The sequence below is a fragment of the Sinocyclocheilus grahami genome, unplaced genomic scaffold, assembly GCF_001515645.1.
Source record: "Sinocyclocheilus grahami isolate Dianchi unplaced genomic scaffold, SAMN03320097.WGS_v1.1 scaffold317.1, whole genome shotgun sequence".
Lineage (NCBI taxonomy): Eukaryota > Metazoa > Chordata > Actinopteri > Cypriniformes > Cyprinidae > Sinocyclocheilus > Sinocyclocheilus grahami.
The window spans coordinates 1,040,757-1,054,502 of NW_015505496.1; the positions used below are offsets into that span (position 1 = coordinate 1,040,757).

At 38.1% G+C, this 13,746-nt stretch overlaps 1 protein-coding gene across 1 annotated transcript in view; it reads left to right on the forward strand.

The window, feature by feature from the left end:
* Window positions 1–13,746, forward strand: part of wdfy3 (WD repeat and FYVE domain containing 3) — a 75,505-nt gene that overhangs the window by 36,685 nt on the left and 25,074 nt on the right. The window contains exons 16-28 of the mRNA XM_016294378.1: window positions 1,700–1,934; window positions 3,766–3,866; window positions 7,754–7,972; window positions 8,372–8,553; window positions 8,893–9,124; window positions 9,301–9,461; window positions 10,583–10,694; window positions 10,850–11,040; window positions 11,524–11,676; window positions 11,861–11,934; window positions 12,601–12,762; window positions 13,069–13,163; window positions 13,614–13,734. Of these exons, the coding sequence (XP_016149864.1) occupies window positions 1,700–1,934; window positions 3,766–3,866; window positions 7,754–7,972; window positions 8,372–8,553; window positions 8,893–9,124; window positions 9,301–9,461; window positions 10,583–10,694; window positions 10,850–11,040; window positions 11,524–11,676; window positions 11,861–11,934; window positions 12,601–12,762; window positions 13,069–13,163; window positions 13,614–13,734 (2,038 nt within the window). The remainder of the gene's footprint in view (window positions 1–1,699; window positions 1,935–3,765; window positions 3,867–7,753; window positions 7,973–8,371; window positions 8,554–8,892; window positions 9,125–9,300; window positions 9,462–10,582; window positions 10,695–10,849; window positions 11,041–11,523; window positions 11,677–11,860; window positions 11,935–12,600; window positions 12,763–13,068; window positions 13,164–13,613; window positions 13,735–13,746) is intronic.

Sequence of the window (13,746 nt, forward strand, 5' to 3'; positions counted from 1 at the left end):
CAGGGGCGGACTTACCCATTAGGCAAAGGTAGGCGACCGCCTTGGGCCCCCAAAAGCTAAGGGCCCCCTAAAATGCTTTTCATATAGGATATGCGCATTAAGCACGGACACGCCAACGGTTGCTGTTTACGATGTTTATTACCACGTCAACCGTCCGAGTCTGTGGCGCCTGCAAGTGTACGGCTGTACGCACTGCGAGTACCATGAGCGCTCAGACTGACCTCAGATTTGCCCCGCAGACATTTCAGCAGTTATTATAGGCCTGTGTTGCGTATTTCTGTCGACTGAACCCATGCTGTTAATTATGAATTTATCAGTCTTTTGCATGCCGAAGTCAATTTCTGCATAGAATATTACGCCAAATAGAAGCAGAAAATCGTGCTATATGCACTTTCATGAGATCAGGTTAGCCTACAACAATGAATTTGTTGGCTATTTTACAAATGGGAATACAACGAATTCATGACAATTTTTACATTCAAGCTACCCGTAAAATTTATAGTGAAAAGTACTTTAAAAGCGTCTGGAATGCAATAAAGTAATTTTAAAGCGGTTTTTTAAAGTATTTGCTGCATGGATAAAAATATAAAAAATTAACATATCATACAAAATTGCGTTGCAGCAAATTCTTTCAATTTTAAGGTATTCAGAACAGAGCAACATAAAAATCAGAAAAAAGCAGCTATACAATTATAGGACAAAGTTTTACATATATGCCATTATAATTAGTGTTTTATTTTTTAACTGTACGGAATTATAAAATAAAACGCTAATTATAATCAGGCCTTCCATCAATTATAGTGATGAAAAAATTACTCGCCATCTCTTAATTGGACGTGGCTTTAGAGAGAAATGCACGGATTACATAATGAAAGAGTTAATTTTATTAGGAGTCTATTTTCGATTTGAATTATTTCGTTTTAAAGTAGTAATTTAAAGCTTTCTATATATTTTGATCATGTCTGAGTTTAGGTTCATCATTGTGAAGCGCTCCTGTTCAAGACCGAGACGGCAGAAAGCGTTTGTTTTCTTTATTTTATAAAAGCACAACGTTTTGTTGATATTGTGAGTACACTTCATACAACACTGTTTTGTTCTCATCTGTGAGCATGCTCTTGATATATATATGTTAGGTGTGTAAATGTATAAATGCCTTTTTAATTATTTTTTCAGTTTTATTTAAATTTGTAGTTAAAATAAATGTATTTTAAAGTTTAGAATTAGACAGCCTTTGTACACAGGCTTACGCTGAAAACAACAAAATGGAACCTCAAGGTTGATCTAGGAAAATGTGTGCAAATGTATAGGGCCCCGTTCCTATATTTTGCCTGGGGCCCCCAATTCACTAAATCCGCCCCTGCCCACATGCTATTTATACCTTTAGCATGTATGTTTTTTGCGAATTTAAATAAATATATAAAATAAACTATAATAAAATAGAACGATCTCATTATAATGTTAAATAAAAATTAAATGGACAAAATGAATCACATTTATACATAAATGGTATTATTGTTAGATAATAGTTTATCAAATATTCCTGGAAAGTGCCTAATATTGCAATTAAAGTGAAGTAAAAGTTCTCTTATGCTAACAGTAATAGCTGTTAATTATTTCTTGACTTAATAGTGTAATACTAAGAGAGCAGTAGAGTTTATGGGACCAGCCTGACTGTACATTCGTCTTTTTCCACATCCAGACAGCATGACTTTGTCCATGGAGGGTTTTGGGCCGGATAGCGTGTTCACAATTAATGAGGACAACAGCCAGTACCGGATCAGTCGAAGTCTGGTGCGATCGGCTGAGGGCAGCACTGTGCCCCTCACCCGAGTCAAGTGCCTGGTCTCCATGACGACGCCCCATGACATCCGTCTCCATGGATCCTCTGTCACGCCCGCCTTCGTGGAGTTTGACACGTCATTAGAGGGATTCGGGTAAGACTGACAGCGCTAGTCTAGCCTATACCTTTTGACGATCAAGATTTGTTTGCACAGTCACTGTTTGTAAGCAGACATCTGTTTAGGCATCAGAGATTTATTGGCTTCAGTTTAGAATGTGTTTACCAGATATATGCGTCAATCAAAAATGTATTTGGTGTTGTGCTTTTAAAAGCCTGACCCAGTTTAAAGCTCACAGAAACACAGACTTGAAATGCGCTTACATCTCCAAATGTATTGCAGTTCAAAACGCAACAACGAATCCACACTGAGTCTCCATCTGTTTCTGTTTAACATAATCCCATCAGGGTACGTGCTAAACTGAAAATAACAGATCTTTAATATTTCATCTTTTTCATTAATTATGAAAGCACAGTGATCATCATTTGTCTTGTTTCCAAATTATTAGCTGCTTAAATGGGAGATTTATGTCTATGAAATGGGTCAACGGTTCAGTTTTTGCGCCCAGCACACATAACAATGCTTCAAGTAATATTAGTTGTGCACAGATTGAATTTTGTTAGTCTCCCAGTCGCCTTTCTATTGCTTGAACAATTATGCAGCAGTTCTACAGACGTAAATGCCACAAATTCCCAGTAAACCTGCATCAACTACACAGACGATCCAAATGATGTATCTTTTATATGTCTTAGCCAGAATCCTCCTCTGTCTTTGAATACTTCCTCCTACATCTGAATAGAACATGCAGCTTAGAATAATTGAAGATGTAAAATTCACTTGTGCTGGCCCACATTTTCATCTTGCGAATGCTGACAAAACACACACACACACAGCGCACTCCCCATCTGCCTTCATGAAAAATTCATGTAAACACGTTCCATATTGGGGCGTGCAGACCAGCCTAATGGTGCTGCCACAGCTGGGCTTAAAGCTTTTTAGGTTATAAGGGAGCACACAGGGAGGAGGTGGGCATTAACCCCCACACACATATACATAGACTTCTATTGTTTTTATCTTTAGATTTAAAAAAAATGTATTATTAATATACAATAATATATAATTATATATATGCTAATTATATTTAAAAAAATCAAATAATATATTTATATATTTATATTAATTAAATAATGAATATTATAAAAATATTTGTTATATATTTTGATTATTTTGACCGAATTAATTTTCCAAAAAAGGACTTCTCCAAATGTTCTCCAACGGGAGGTTTTGTCAGATGTAGCTCACTTTTGTGAGCAGATTTGTCCCCAAATTGAACCCTTTTTCACAGACTTCCTTGGCTGGTGGGAGATGTTGATGTTTCACTGTTTTTGTGTGGATGCTTGTATTGTTCGTGTGATGTGTTTTTTTTTTTTAATTGCCACAGCTTTTTTAATATTAAAATGACATACGAGGCTTCCTTTGTCAGGGTTAATTAGCCTCCATAGAGACTCGTTTAGCTGTTTTGAGTAACACTGGGATGGTTTTCTGTTTATTTGATGAATGGCAGAATGTTTAATGATGTATGGATTGACAGAAATCTTGCATTGGGTTTCACCCATTCTCATTATTTGCTTTTCTGACATTGAGTAATATCTGGTGTTTGAATAAGTTCCATCAGTGGACATTTGTAATGTTTTATACACAATGTAATTCAGTCCCGTTATGGTGAGCACACTCTGTCAGTGTTGCGTAAGGCGTGACACCCACAAATAAACATCCACATCTCCTCTTTAAGCCGCCAGTGTGAAATATTCCCACTTTTTATGACTGTTTGTTACTGAGAGACAAGAATAAAATGTGTGAAATGTCTGGCCCGCTGGGATTTCTAATAAATTGAAATTCATTTTTCATTTCCGTTTTCTCTCTCCAGATGTTTGTTTTTGCCCAGTTTGGCCCCTCACAACGCACCATTCAGTAATGCCAACACATCTGGAGTCAGTGACGGGGCGGTGGTCAGCGGCATGGGAAACGGTATGTGATCACAAACACACTCTAACCCAGTCCCCGCGATTTGCATAACAGCAGCCAGCAGCTTTCCACTTTGTGTAAATCTTTATTAACATAAAGTACATTGAAGTGCATGAAAGTACATTAAATTGATGAATTATGCTGCAGTTATTCATCTATAATGTACAGCAAGCAAGTCATTATCACACAATAAATCTTGTCTTGGTGATTGAGATCTCAGAGGATATAAAAAGGGATAAAAAGAGACAAAAAATAGAGCGGTATGTTGCCATGGACAATGGTGAAATATACGGTTCAAAACCGTTGTTATGTGATTGAACAATCAGAATCAAGTGTTACAAAAAGCTATGTAATAACATAAAATATTGTTTTTATTGTTTTAACAGATTATAGTTTTTGAGTGAGTTTGAGTTTACAAACATGGGATGGTAAGGGCATGACAGAATTTCAGAAGCACCTTGGCTCATGACAGGCGAGAGGTAAAGGGAACAGGAGCACAGCACTGTGACTGAATTTTTGCAAAGACGGTGGAGTCTAGAGAAAAGAGGAAGTAAACCGAAACTTGACAGAGCTTGACAGAAATTGTTTGTGTGCCTTTGCTCCTGTTGGAGCACCACTGGCTCACAGCAGCCCTGAGTGGGCGTACAAGTGCCAATGTAGTATTAATGAGGTGATTCAGGGCTCGCTTGCTCGCCATCTTTCTCCCTTCCTGTTTTTCTTCATTTTACTCTCTCTCTCTCTCTCTTTCATCTTCCCCATTTCCTCTCCCTTGTCTCTTCTCTCTCTCTCTCTCTCTCTCTCTCTCAAATGGATGAGTTCAGTATTTATAGATAGACTCCTGCATCATATTCGCTGACCTATTTTTGTCAATGACGACATAATTTCTTGCTCAGAGAGTTTCATTCAGATCCCCTGCAGTCTAGTTTATTGTTGCTGTCTCTCTTCCAGGGGTTTCTTGGGTTTAGGGTACAAGCCAAAGTGGATTTGTTGTATCTAAGTAGCTTAGGCTAAATTTTCAAGAATGCGCACTTGATGTAATAGATCATTATGTGAAGTCCAAGGAGATTTATTTAGTAATGATGTTCTCCAAATCACATTAAATGAGGATATAAAAAAAATTGAACTCGAAAATAAATGCTTAAAAAATACATACAAGACAAATATTAAGATCTGTTGAATTGTTATGCTTATACACTGCTGTTAAAAAGTTTAGGGTCAGTGAGATTGTTATTATTCATACTTTTTTTCTGCAAAGACGCATAAAATTGATCAAAAGTGACAGTAAAATAATTTTAATTTATAATGCATTTATATAGATAAGATTTCCATCTCAAATGCTGTTAAAAAATATTTGTACATATATAAACAATAATATGTAATGTAATATATATAATACCTGATTAATACCTTAAAATGCTGATTAATATTAAAAAATATATATTAATCAGCACAACCATTTTCAACGTTGAAAATAAGAAGAAATGTTTCTTGAGCAGCATATCAGCATATTAGAATGATTTGTGAAGGATCATGTGACACTGAAGACTAGAGGTCGACTGATAGTAGATTTTACCGATAACGATATAACGATAGACCACACTGGCCAATAACCGATTAATCAACCGAATTTAAAATGGATACTGAATGAAAACTAAATAGTGCTGAACTAGAACAAAAAAAAGTACTGAACCATGCTTTTTAAATAGAATAAAAAATATTAATTATAGATTGATTGATAGATAGAATTGATGTTAGTTCATTTACTAATGTTAACTTTAAAATGTAAAAATGTATTAGTATTGAAATTAACACACTCTAACAAGGAACAATACTTCTACAGCTTATATTAACCAGTTAATGTTACAAATGGAATCTTGCAAATTGTAAAATATTATTTCATACAAATCCGAACAGTCATGCTTAAAAATGGCCATGTTTAAACATCTACACAAAGGCCATAGCACTGAAATTACATACATATGTATTGTATGGACTCTCACACTTTATTTGTGTTTATTTTGGAACACTTGATGATCATCCAATCAAAACAACAAAAAGCTCACCTGACAAAAGCGCGGCACCGCATCGCATCGCATCTAAAACTCGCAGGTATCACACACACCAGACGCATCGTGTTCATTTCAAGCAGCTGTCCTGAACAGTTTATTTAATCACCAAACAGGCAAAGGTTCACTACAGGAATGAACAAAGTGGCGTCGATGAGTTTGAAGTTCGGAGCAAACTGGAAAGAGAAAGCGCGGTCTGTACAGTAGCTCTCTATATGAAGCTTACAGATACAGATTTTATTACAGCCACAGAAAGACAGACATTTTGCTGAAAAATGCACAATACACTGTCTTCCAGCCGTGCGTGAAGTTATTTTACATACGAACAACAATCTGGGATAAATATAATGTCATTTAATGGAAAACTACATGGCTACATGGTCTCTTTGGTGCGACAGGATTTCTGTCGGCTGAATGAACATATCAATGTGCTTTCTCAAGTCACTAGCATAAATATGCAACTTCGATGGATAACAAATAAAATTACCAATTGGATATAAACTAATGCAAATAGATGGTAACAATCGTGACATCAAACATTTGGTTCGGACTTGAGTGTGTTTTGGTCACACTGTTTTAACCACTTGAGGTGGTAGTACTAATGTTCGCATCCTCTCAGCATTGATGGCAAGCATACTTCTGTCCTTTCACTACTAATGCATAATCTAGTCATCAAATTAATTACTTTATAATAATATGAAAACATGTACTGTAGTATACTGTATACACACGGTTTCGTTGTCTGTTTTAAATCCACATATGAAGTGTCCCGCTCTGTGCAGCGTGCAGTGTCACGTGTCAAAACAAACAGCACGTGGTGTCAGTGATTCGCCTCTAGAGGCCGCTCTCGCTCTCGTGCTATATAATGACAACGGAGCTTCTCAGCCGCTCTAGCAACGGATGCAACCCGGAAAAACTATGGGTTTGGATTTTTGCCGATAGTTCCAGCAATCAACTATCGGTGCCGATTAATTGGCAAAACCAATCAATCGGTTGACCTCTAAGACTGGAGTAAAGGCTTTAAATATGCAACTTCGATGGATAACAAATAAAATTACCAATTGGATATAAACTGATGCAAATAGATGGTAACAATCGTGACATCAAACATTTGGTTCGGACTTGAGTGTGTTTTGGTCACACTGTTTTAACCACTTGAGGTGGTAGTACTAATGTTCGCATCCTCTCAGCCTTGATGGCAAACATACTTCTGTCCTTTCACTACTAATGCAGCATCTAGTCATCAAATTAATTACTTTATAATAATATGAAAACATGTACTGTAGTATACTGTATACACACGATTTCGTTGTCTGTTTTAAATCCACATATGAAGTGTCCCGCTCTGTGCAGCGTGCAGTGTCACGTGTCAAAACAAACAGCACGTGGTGTCAGTGATTCGCCTCTAGAGGCCGCTCTTGCTCTCGTGCTATATAATGACAACGGAGCTTCTCAGCCGCTCTAGCAACGGATGCAACCCGGAAAAACTATGGGTTTGGATTTTTGGCGATAGTTCCAGCAATCAACTATCGGTGCCGATTAATTGGCAAAACCAATCAATCGGTTGACCTCTAAGACTGGAGTAATGGCTGCTGAAAATTCAGCTTTGTCATCGCACGAATAAATTGTGTTTGAAAATATATTAAAATAGAAATATACTTCCTACAAAAACATTAAAAAAAACTTTACCAACCCCAAACTTTTGTACTAAAAAACAAACAAACAAACAAAAAAGTGCAAAACAGGTATGTCATTCTAAATCCAAATGATGCCAAATAGAAAGTAACTCCTAATATTAAATAATCCTCATTTTCATCTCTCCAGGTGAGCGTTTCTTTCCACCCCCATCTGGCCTGAGTTACTCAACGTGGTTTTGCGTTGAGCGTTTCAGCACACCACCCCAAAGCCCCCCTGTGCGTCTGCTCACGGTGGTGCGAAGGGCCACCTCCTCTGAACAGCACTACGTGTGCCTGGCCATCGTGCTCTCTGCTAAAGACCGGTCTCTCATTGTGTCCACTAAGGAAGAGCTGCTTCAGACCTATGGCAAGTGTTTCTACAACTTCCTGTTCTACATCTTTGTTTGCAGTTTATGTCAGCACAGCAGTTTTAATGATGTGGAATGTTTGTGAATCAGATGATCGTTTCAACCTTTTTGTTCCTCTGTATACAGATTAAGTGAGCTTGAATTAAAAACAAGTCTACTGCAGACCTTCAAAATGCTGTTGTTTGTGAACACACAATATTTTTTTTAATTATTATAAATAATTTCTCATTTAATTTAGCCTGTAAAGTCACAACGCTCATGTTTCGTGGGCAAACCGACGATAGACTACTAAGCCATTTTAATGTAGGATTTAAGAGGCCGTTCCTTCTGAAATGCAGAGGAAAAGTTCCTTTGTCTGTGGTTAGTGACGTGACATCATTTCCTCTTTCCCTTAGCAGTGGATGACTTCAGTGAGGAGTCCTCCTTCTATGAGATTCTTCCCTGCTGTGCTCGCTTCCGCTGCGCTGACCTCATCACTGAGGGACAGTGGCACCACCTGGTGTTAGTTATGAGCAAGGGAATGCTGAAGAACAGCATGGCGACTCTCTACATCGATGGCCAGATGGTCAGCACGGTCAAGGTGTGGCCCAGCTCCTGATGTAGACACCTTTATTTTGTTTCGACTAAAGTACTGGGAAACACTGTGCCGTTAGTATTTTTTTTCTGCACAAAGGTCAGATTTTCCTGCCCCATTTGAAGGATTTAAATTTTATATTTCAAACTTTAGCATAGCTCAAAACTGGCATCAGTTCTGAAATCTGATGTGATGTGGTCTTCCGCTTACTTCATTAGCAGCTAAAACACCAGTTCCCAAGGCTACTGTTAAACAATATATATTTGAAATAGAAGTCCTTATTGGCCTGCAAACCAATAAAGTCACACTCGCCTCTTTTGTTTCTCATTGTGGTTGTCTTTGTAGCTGCACTATGTTCACAATGCTCCCGGAGGCTCTGCATCCGCAAACCCACCTGTGGTGAGTACGGTGTACAGCTACATCGGTACGCCACCGGCCCAGCGCCAGCTCTCCGCTCTGGTCTGGCGACTGGGGCCCACTCACTTTCTGGAGGAGGTGCTGCCTGCTGCCAGTGTGGCTGCCATCTATGAACTGGGACCCAATTATGTAGGCAGTTTCCAAGCTGTTTACCTACCATGTGAGTACCCGATGTGTCACACTGAGGTGAATAACACCTAAAAGAAGTTGATGTTTATTGTAAATTAATGGCTATTTTACTGATTTAATGTTTTGTGCGTGTGTTATATAGAAAAATGCAGGCATTTGCTCCTGTAGTTGTGGCTTTTAAAACTGGGTTTTCTCTCATATCACCAGGCAAAGACTCAAAGACTGAGACTGTGCCACCATGTCCTGTTGCATTGGTCCCTGAAGAGAAGGTTTCCTTTAGTCTCTTTGCTCATTCTGCATCTACTCTCACTGTGGCCAAGATACGAAAGGTCTACAACAAACTGGACAGCAAAACCATTGCCAAACAGGTAAGCAGTCTCACCCTTTTCCTCTTGCTAAAATAATGTAAAGTTGTCATATTTAATAAACTGAACAACCACCAAATACAGTAATCAGGGCCATAAGCAGACGGTTTTTATGTTTTTGAAAGAAGTCTGTTATGCTCACATACTGTATTTATTTGGTCAAAAATACAGTAAAACCAGAAATGCTGTCAAATATTAGTTTAAAATAACTGTTTTCTATTTTGAAATATTTTAAAGGTTATTTATTCCATTTCCTGTGATGTCAAAGCTGAATTTTCAGCAGCCATTACTCCAGTCTTTGTTTGCAGTTTATGTCAGCACAGCAGTTTTAATGATGTGGAATGTTTGTGAATCAGATGATCGTTTCAACCTTTTTGTTCCTCTGTATGCAGATTAAGTGAGCTTGAATTAAAAACAAGTCTACTGCAGACCTTCAAAATGCTGTTGTTTGTGAACACACAATATATTTTTTAATTATTATAAATAATTTCTCATTTAATTTAGCCTGTAAAGTCACAACGCTCATGTTTCGTGGGCAAACCGACGATAGACTACTAAGCCATTTTGATTTGGTCCTCAAAAAACATTTCATATTATTATTAATGTTGAAAACGGTCGTGTTGCTTAATATGTTTTTGGAAACTGATTCTCTGATGAATAGAAAGTTTAAAGATTGAAGTCTTTTGTAACATTACAAATGCATTTGCTGTCACTTTTGATCAATTTAATGTGACCTTGCTGAATCAAATACTAATTTCTTAACATTAATATCTCAAAAATATGCAGAATTCTTTAGGGTAGAAAGGGTATAATAAAAGGGTGGGCAAGGGGTATAGTTTTGTGAATGATGTGTATTCAAATTCTGTATGAATGAGGACATTTAACTAATGTGAAAATCAGCAGAGCTTTTTGTGGAAATTTGCAGACTTTTCACATATTATCTTCAGGAATTTTTGCGGATTATCTGCAGAATTCTTGTGTTGGACACTTTTTGATAGCTGAAAGGAGTAATAAATATTTCACCAAAATGTTACATATAAATAAACATACATGGGGTGCAGAATGTGTAGAAGAATTATAATTTTGGGAAAGTTGCTCAGAGTGATGTTTTCATTCCCTTTCAGCTGGGGGTTTCCTCTCATGAAAGTGCCACACCAGTCAAGCTCGTCCATAATGCAGTGGGCCATCTCAACGGGTCGGCCAGGACCATTGGAGCTGCAGTCATCGGTTACCTGGGTGAATGCGTGTGCTGTTTTCATTAGGACGATGGAGATCTGTGAAGTTTTTTTGCCGGATGAAAAAAAATGAAGTGGCACAGTACAGCTTTTCCAATAAACCAGTCCTTTCTCTCAGTGTTCATGTGTTTATAGCTGCAGTCTTGTTTCATGTAGGTGTGCGCGCCTTCGTGACCAAACCAGTGGCCACCAACCTCCAGTACATCGGAGGAGCAGCTGCCATTCTGGGCCTGGTTGCTATGGCGTCAGACGTGGAGGGTCTCTATGCTGCAGTAAAAGCGTTAGTGTGTGTTGTGAAGAGCAACCCGCTAGCTAGCAAGGAGATGGAACGTATCAAAGGATACCAGGTGGGCTGCAATAACAATTACTCCGTGAACTTTGAACCGAGGATGTCCTCTGTTCTCTACTGCTGTAGCTGTCGGATGTTATGAGCCAATGAGGTGGCAAATTAAATGATAACAGTGATACTGGGCTGTTGTGTCCGGTGACAGCCAACTGATGTGATAAGTGGGGGTCCGTAAGGGCGGAGCATGCTGGGATGTGCTGGTTTGAACATAACAGATGGTGCATTGTTTAATTTCTCTGCTGCTTTAATAGGGTCTGTAGAGAGAATGCGATGTTTCATGGAGCTAATGTCACTGTGTAAGGAAAATGGATGGCTGAGTGTTGGGTTTCAGCCTGTTTTAAATTGAACTGATCGCTGAAATGAGTAGACTAACGAAAATATAGCAGATCATTCTTTCACATAGACCTTCTGTTGTTGCTTTTCCCCGTCAGCTTTAGATCATTTGCCTGAAAGATCTTCTTTAACTCCATGTCTTCTGTTATAGCTGTTGGCCATGCTGCTGAAGAAGAAGCGCCCTCTGTTGAACAGCCATATTCTTCACTTGACCTTCTCTCTTGTCGGAACTGTTGATAGTGGCCATGAGACCTCAATCATCCCGAACTCCACAGCTTTTCAGGACCTGCTGTGTGATTTTGAGGTGCGAAGCTCACATATAAATACCTCAGACTGACATCATCAGTGACCTTGCTGAAAATTTAACTACAGCCACTATAATAGTTTCTGGCATGAGAACAGATATAAACACTTGTTTGATTTTCATGATGTAATGATTCAAATGTTTAATTATACTTTTAAAAAATAATAATTTGCTGGACTTTCAGGTTTGGCTTCATGCTCCCTATGAGCTGCACCTCTCTCTCTTCGAGCACTTCATTGAACTTCTGACTGAATCCAGGTAATCCATCCATACTCTAACACTCTTTATTGAATCTTTTTTATTCAGGGCAGTCGATTTAAGCCTTCCTGCGATGTAATGGGACTTTCAGTCTTATAGAAGTTTTATAGTGTACAGTAAGCATTAGCGTTATGATGGTTACCCAGCAGCACTTATAGAACAACATATGCATCACATGGTATATGAATTACTTCACATGGATGTTTGAGGTCTGCTTCCATATGAAGTACATCATACAGAAGAAAAGAGAGGAGAGATCTTATATGTCTTAAGGCCCGTTCACATAAAGACAATGATAACTATAACGAAAACTATATAAACATCCACAAACAGACAATAATGTCCTGTTTAATATAAGCACACACAGTGCATGTCAGCTGCTGCTTCAAATGTTCAAGCTCTTTAAAGTCAGGTGGATTCTGATTGGTTGTCAACGTTCTTATCATGCAACATCTGAAAAAATATGTTGTTCATCTGTGTCATTGGCATTATAGTTGTAATATGGACTCCGATATTCTCTTTAAGTTATTAACTTTATTGTTATCGTCCTTGGTTTGAGTGGGCCTTTAGAGTGAACAATGTTCCTAAACTCCAGAGGTGCAGAGTCAGACCTGCAGATATTAAGCTGCTGTTACTAACACAGTGTGTAATTGTTTCTGTTTTCAGTGAAGCTGCTAAGAATGCCAAACTGTTGCGGGAGTTTCAGTTGATCCCCAAACTGCTGCTGACTCTGAGGGATCAGTCTCTGTCTCAGCCCACCATCGCTGCCATCGGCAACGTCCTCAGTCTCCTGCTGCAGGGCTTCCCCAACTCATATGACCTACTAAGGTAAACATAGAGCTGTATGCCCATTTTAAATGTATGCTCAGACAACACATTTAAATAGATTGAAATCAGAAGCGACAGATTCTTTCAAATTTGTCTTATTTTGCTGCAGAATATAGTTTATTTAGAAGTAGAGGCGACTAATTATTTTTTTTTTATTTGAATAATTAGTAAGGGACACTATGTACAATTTACACATAAAAAAATAACATTTTTAATTCTCAAAATAATATCACTAAATAATTTATAATTCTGAATCTTTTTTTTTTTCCATTTGTTTATGGATTTGATTTTTTTTTGTTCTTCAAGGTTTGGGCAGTTCATCTCTTCAACATTGCCAACATTTGCAGTCTGTGAGAAGTTTGTCATTATGGAGAACACCAATGAGGAGAAGATCGACCGGGGTGAGTCATGTTTTTAAGCTTCCAAGTATCAAAGATGAATTTTAGCTCCATATTGTTGTAACACGACAACACTTCAAATCGCCCTATTAACGAATCAGATCCATGGGAATCCCATGAAGAAATCCACACCTGCAGAATTCTGTAGAAAGTTGCACAGAATTCCTGCTGAATTGGAACGCTATGTGGTTAATAAAAATCTGACACCCCTTGTGCATTTCTGAAATATTTTGCCTAATTTGGTGGTTTCAGCTATCAATAAGAGTGCAGCGTAAGCTTCATGTAAATCATTTCTGTAGATACCCGCTAATATCAGCACTGGAAAATCTGCAGATTTCATCTAGGCCTAATTATGAGATATCTTAAGATACCAGGAGCTTAAAATGAGTCAAAAAGGTTAGCAGTATAATTTCTCCTTTCAGTGGTCTTACTCTTCTTCCTGGGTGTTTTCAGGAGCTGATGATGAGTTTGGAGGCCTCTTGTCATCCAACTTGATTCTTCTGCGGAACAGACTACTGGATATCCTGCTCAAACTGCTCTTCAGCTGCAAAGAGAAGAACATTGTTAATGCACAGTGAGCCTTATT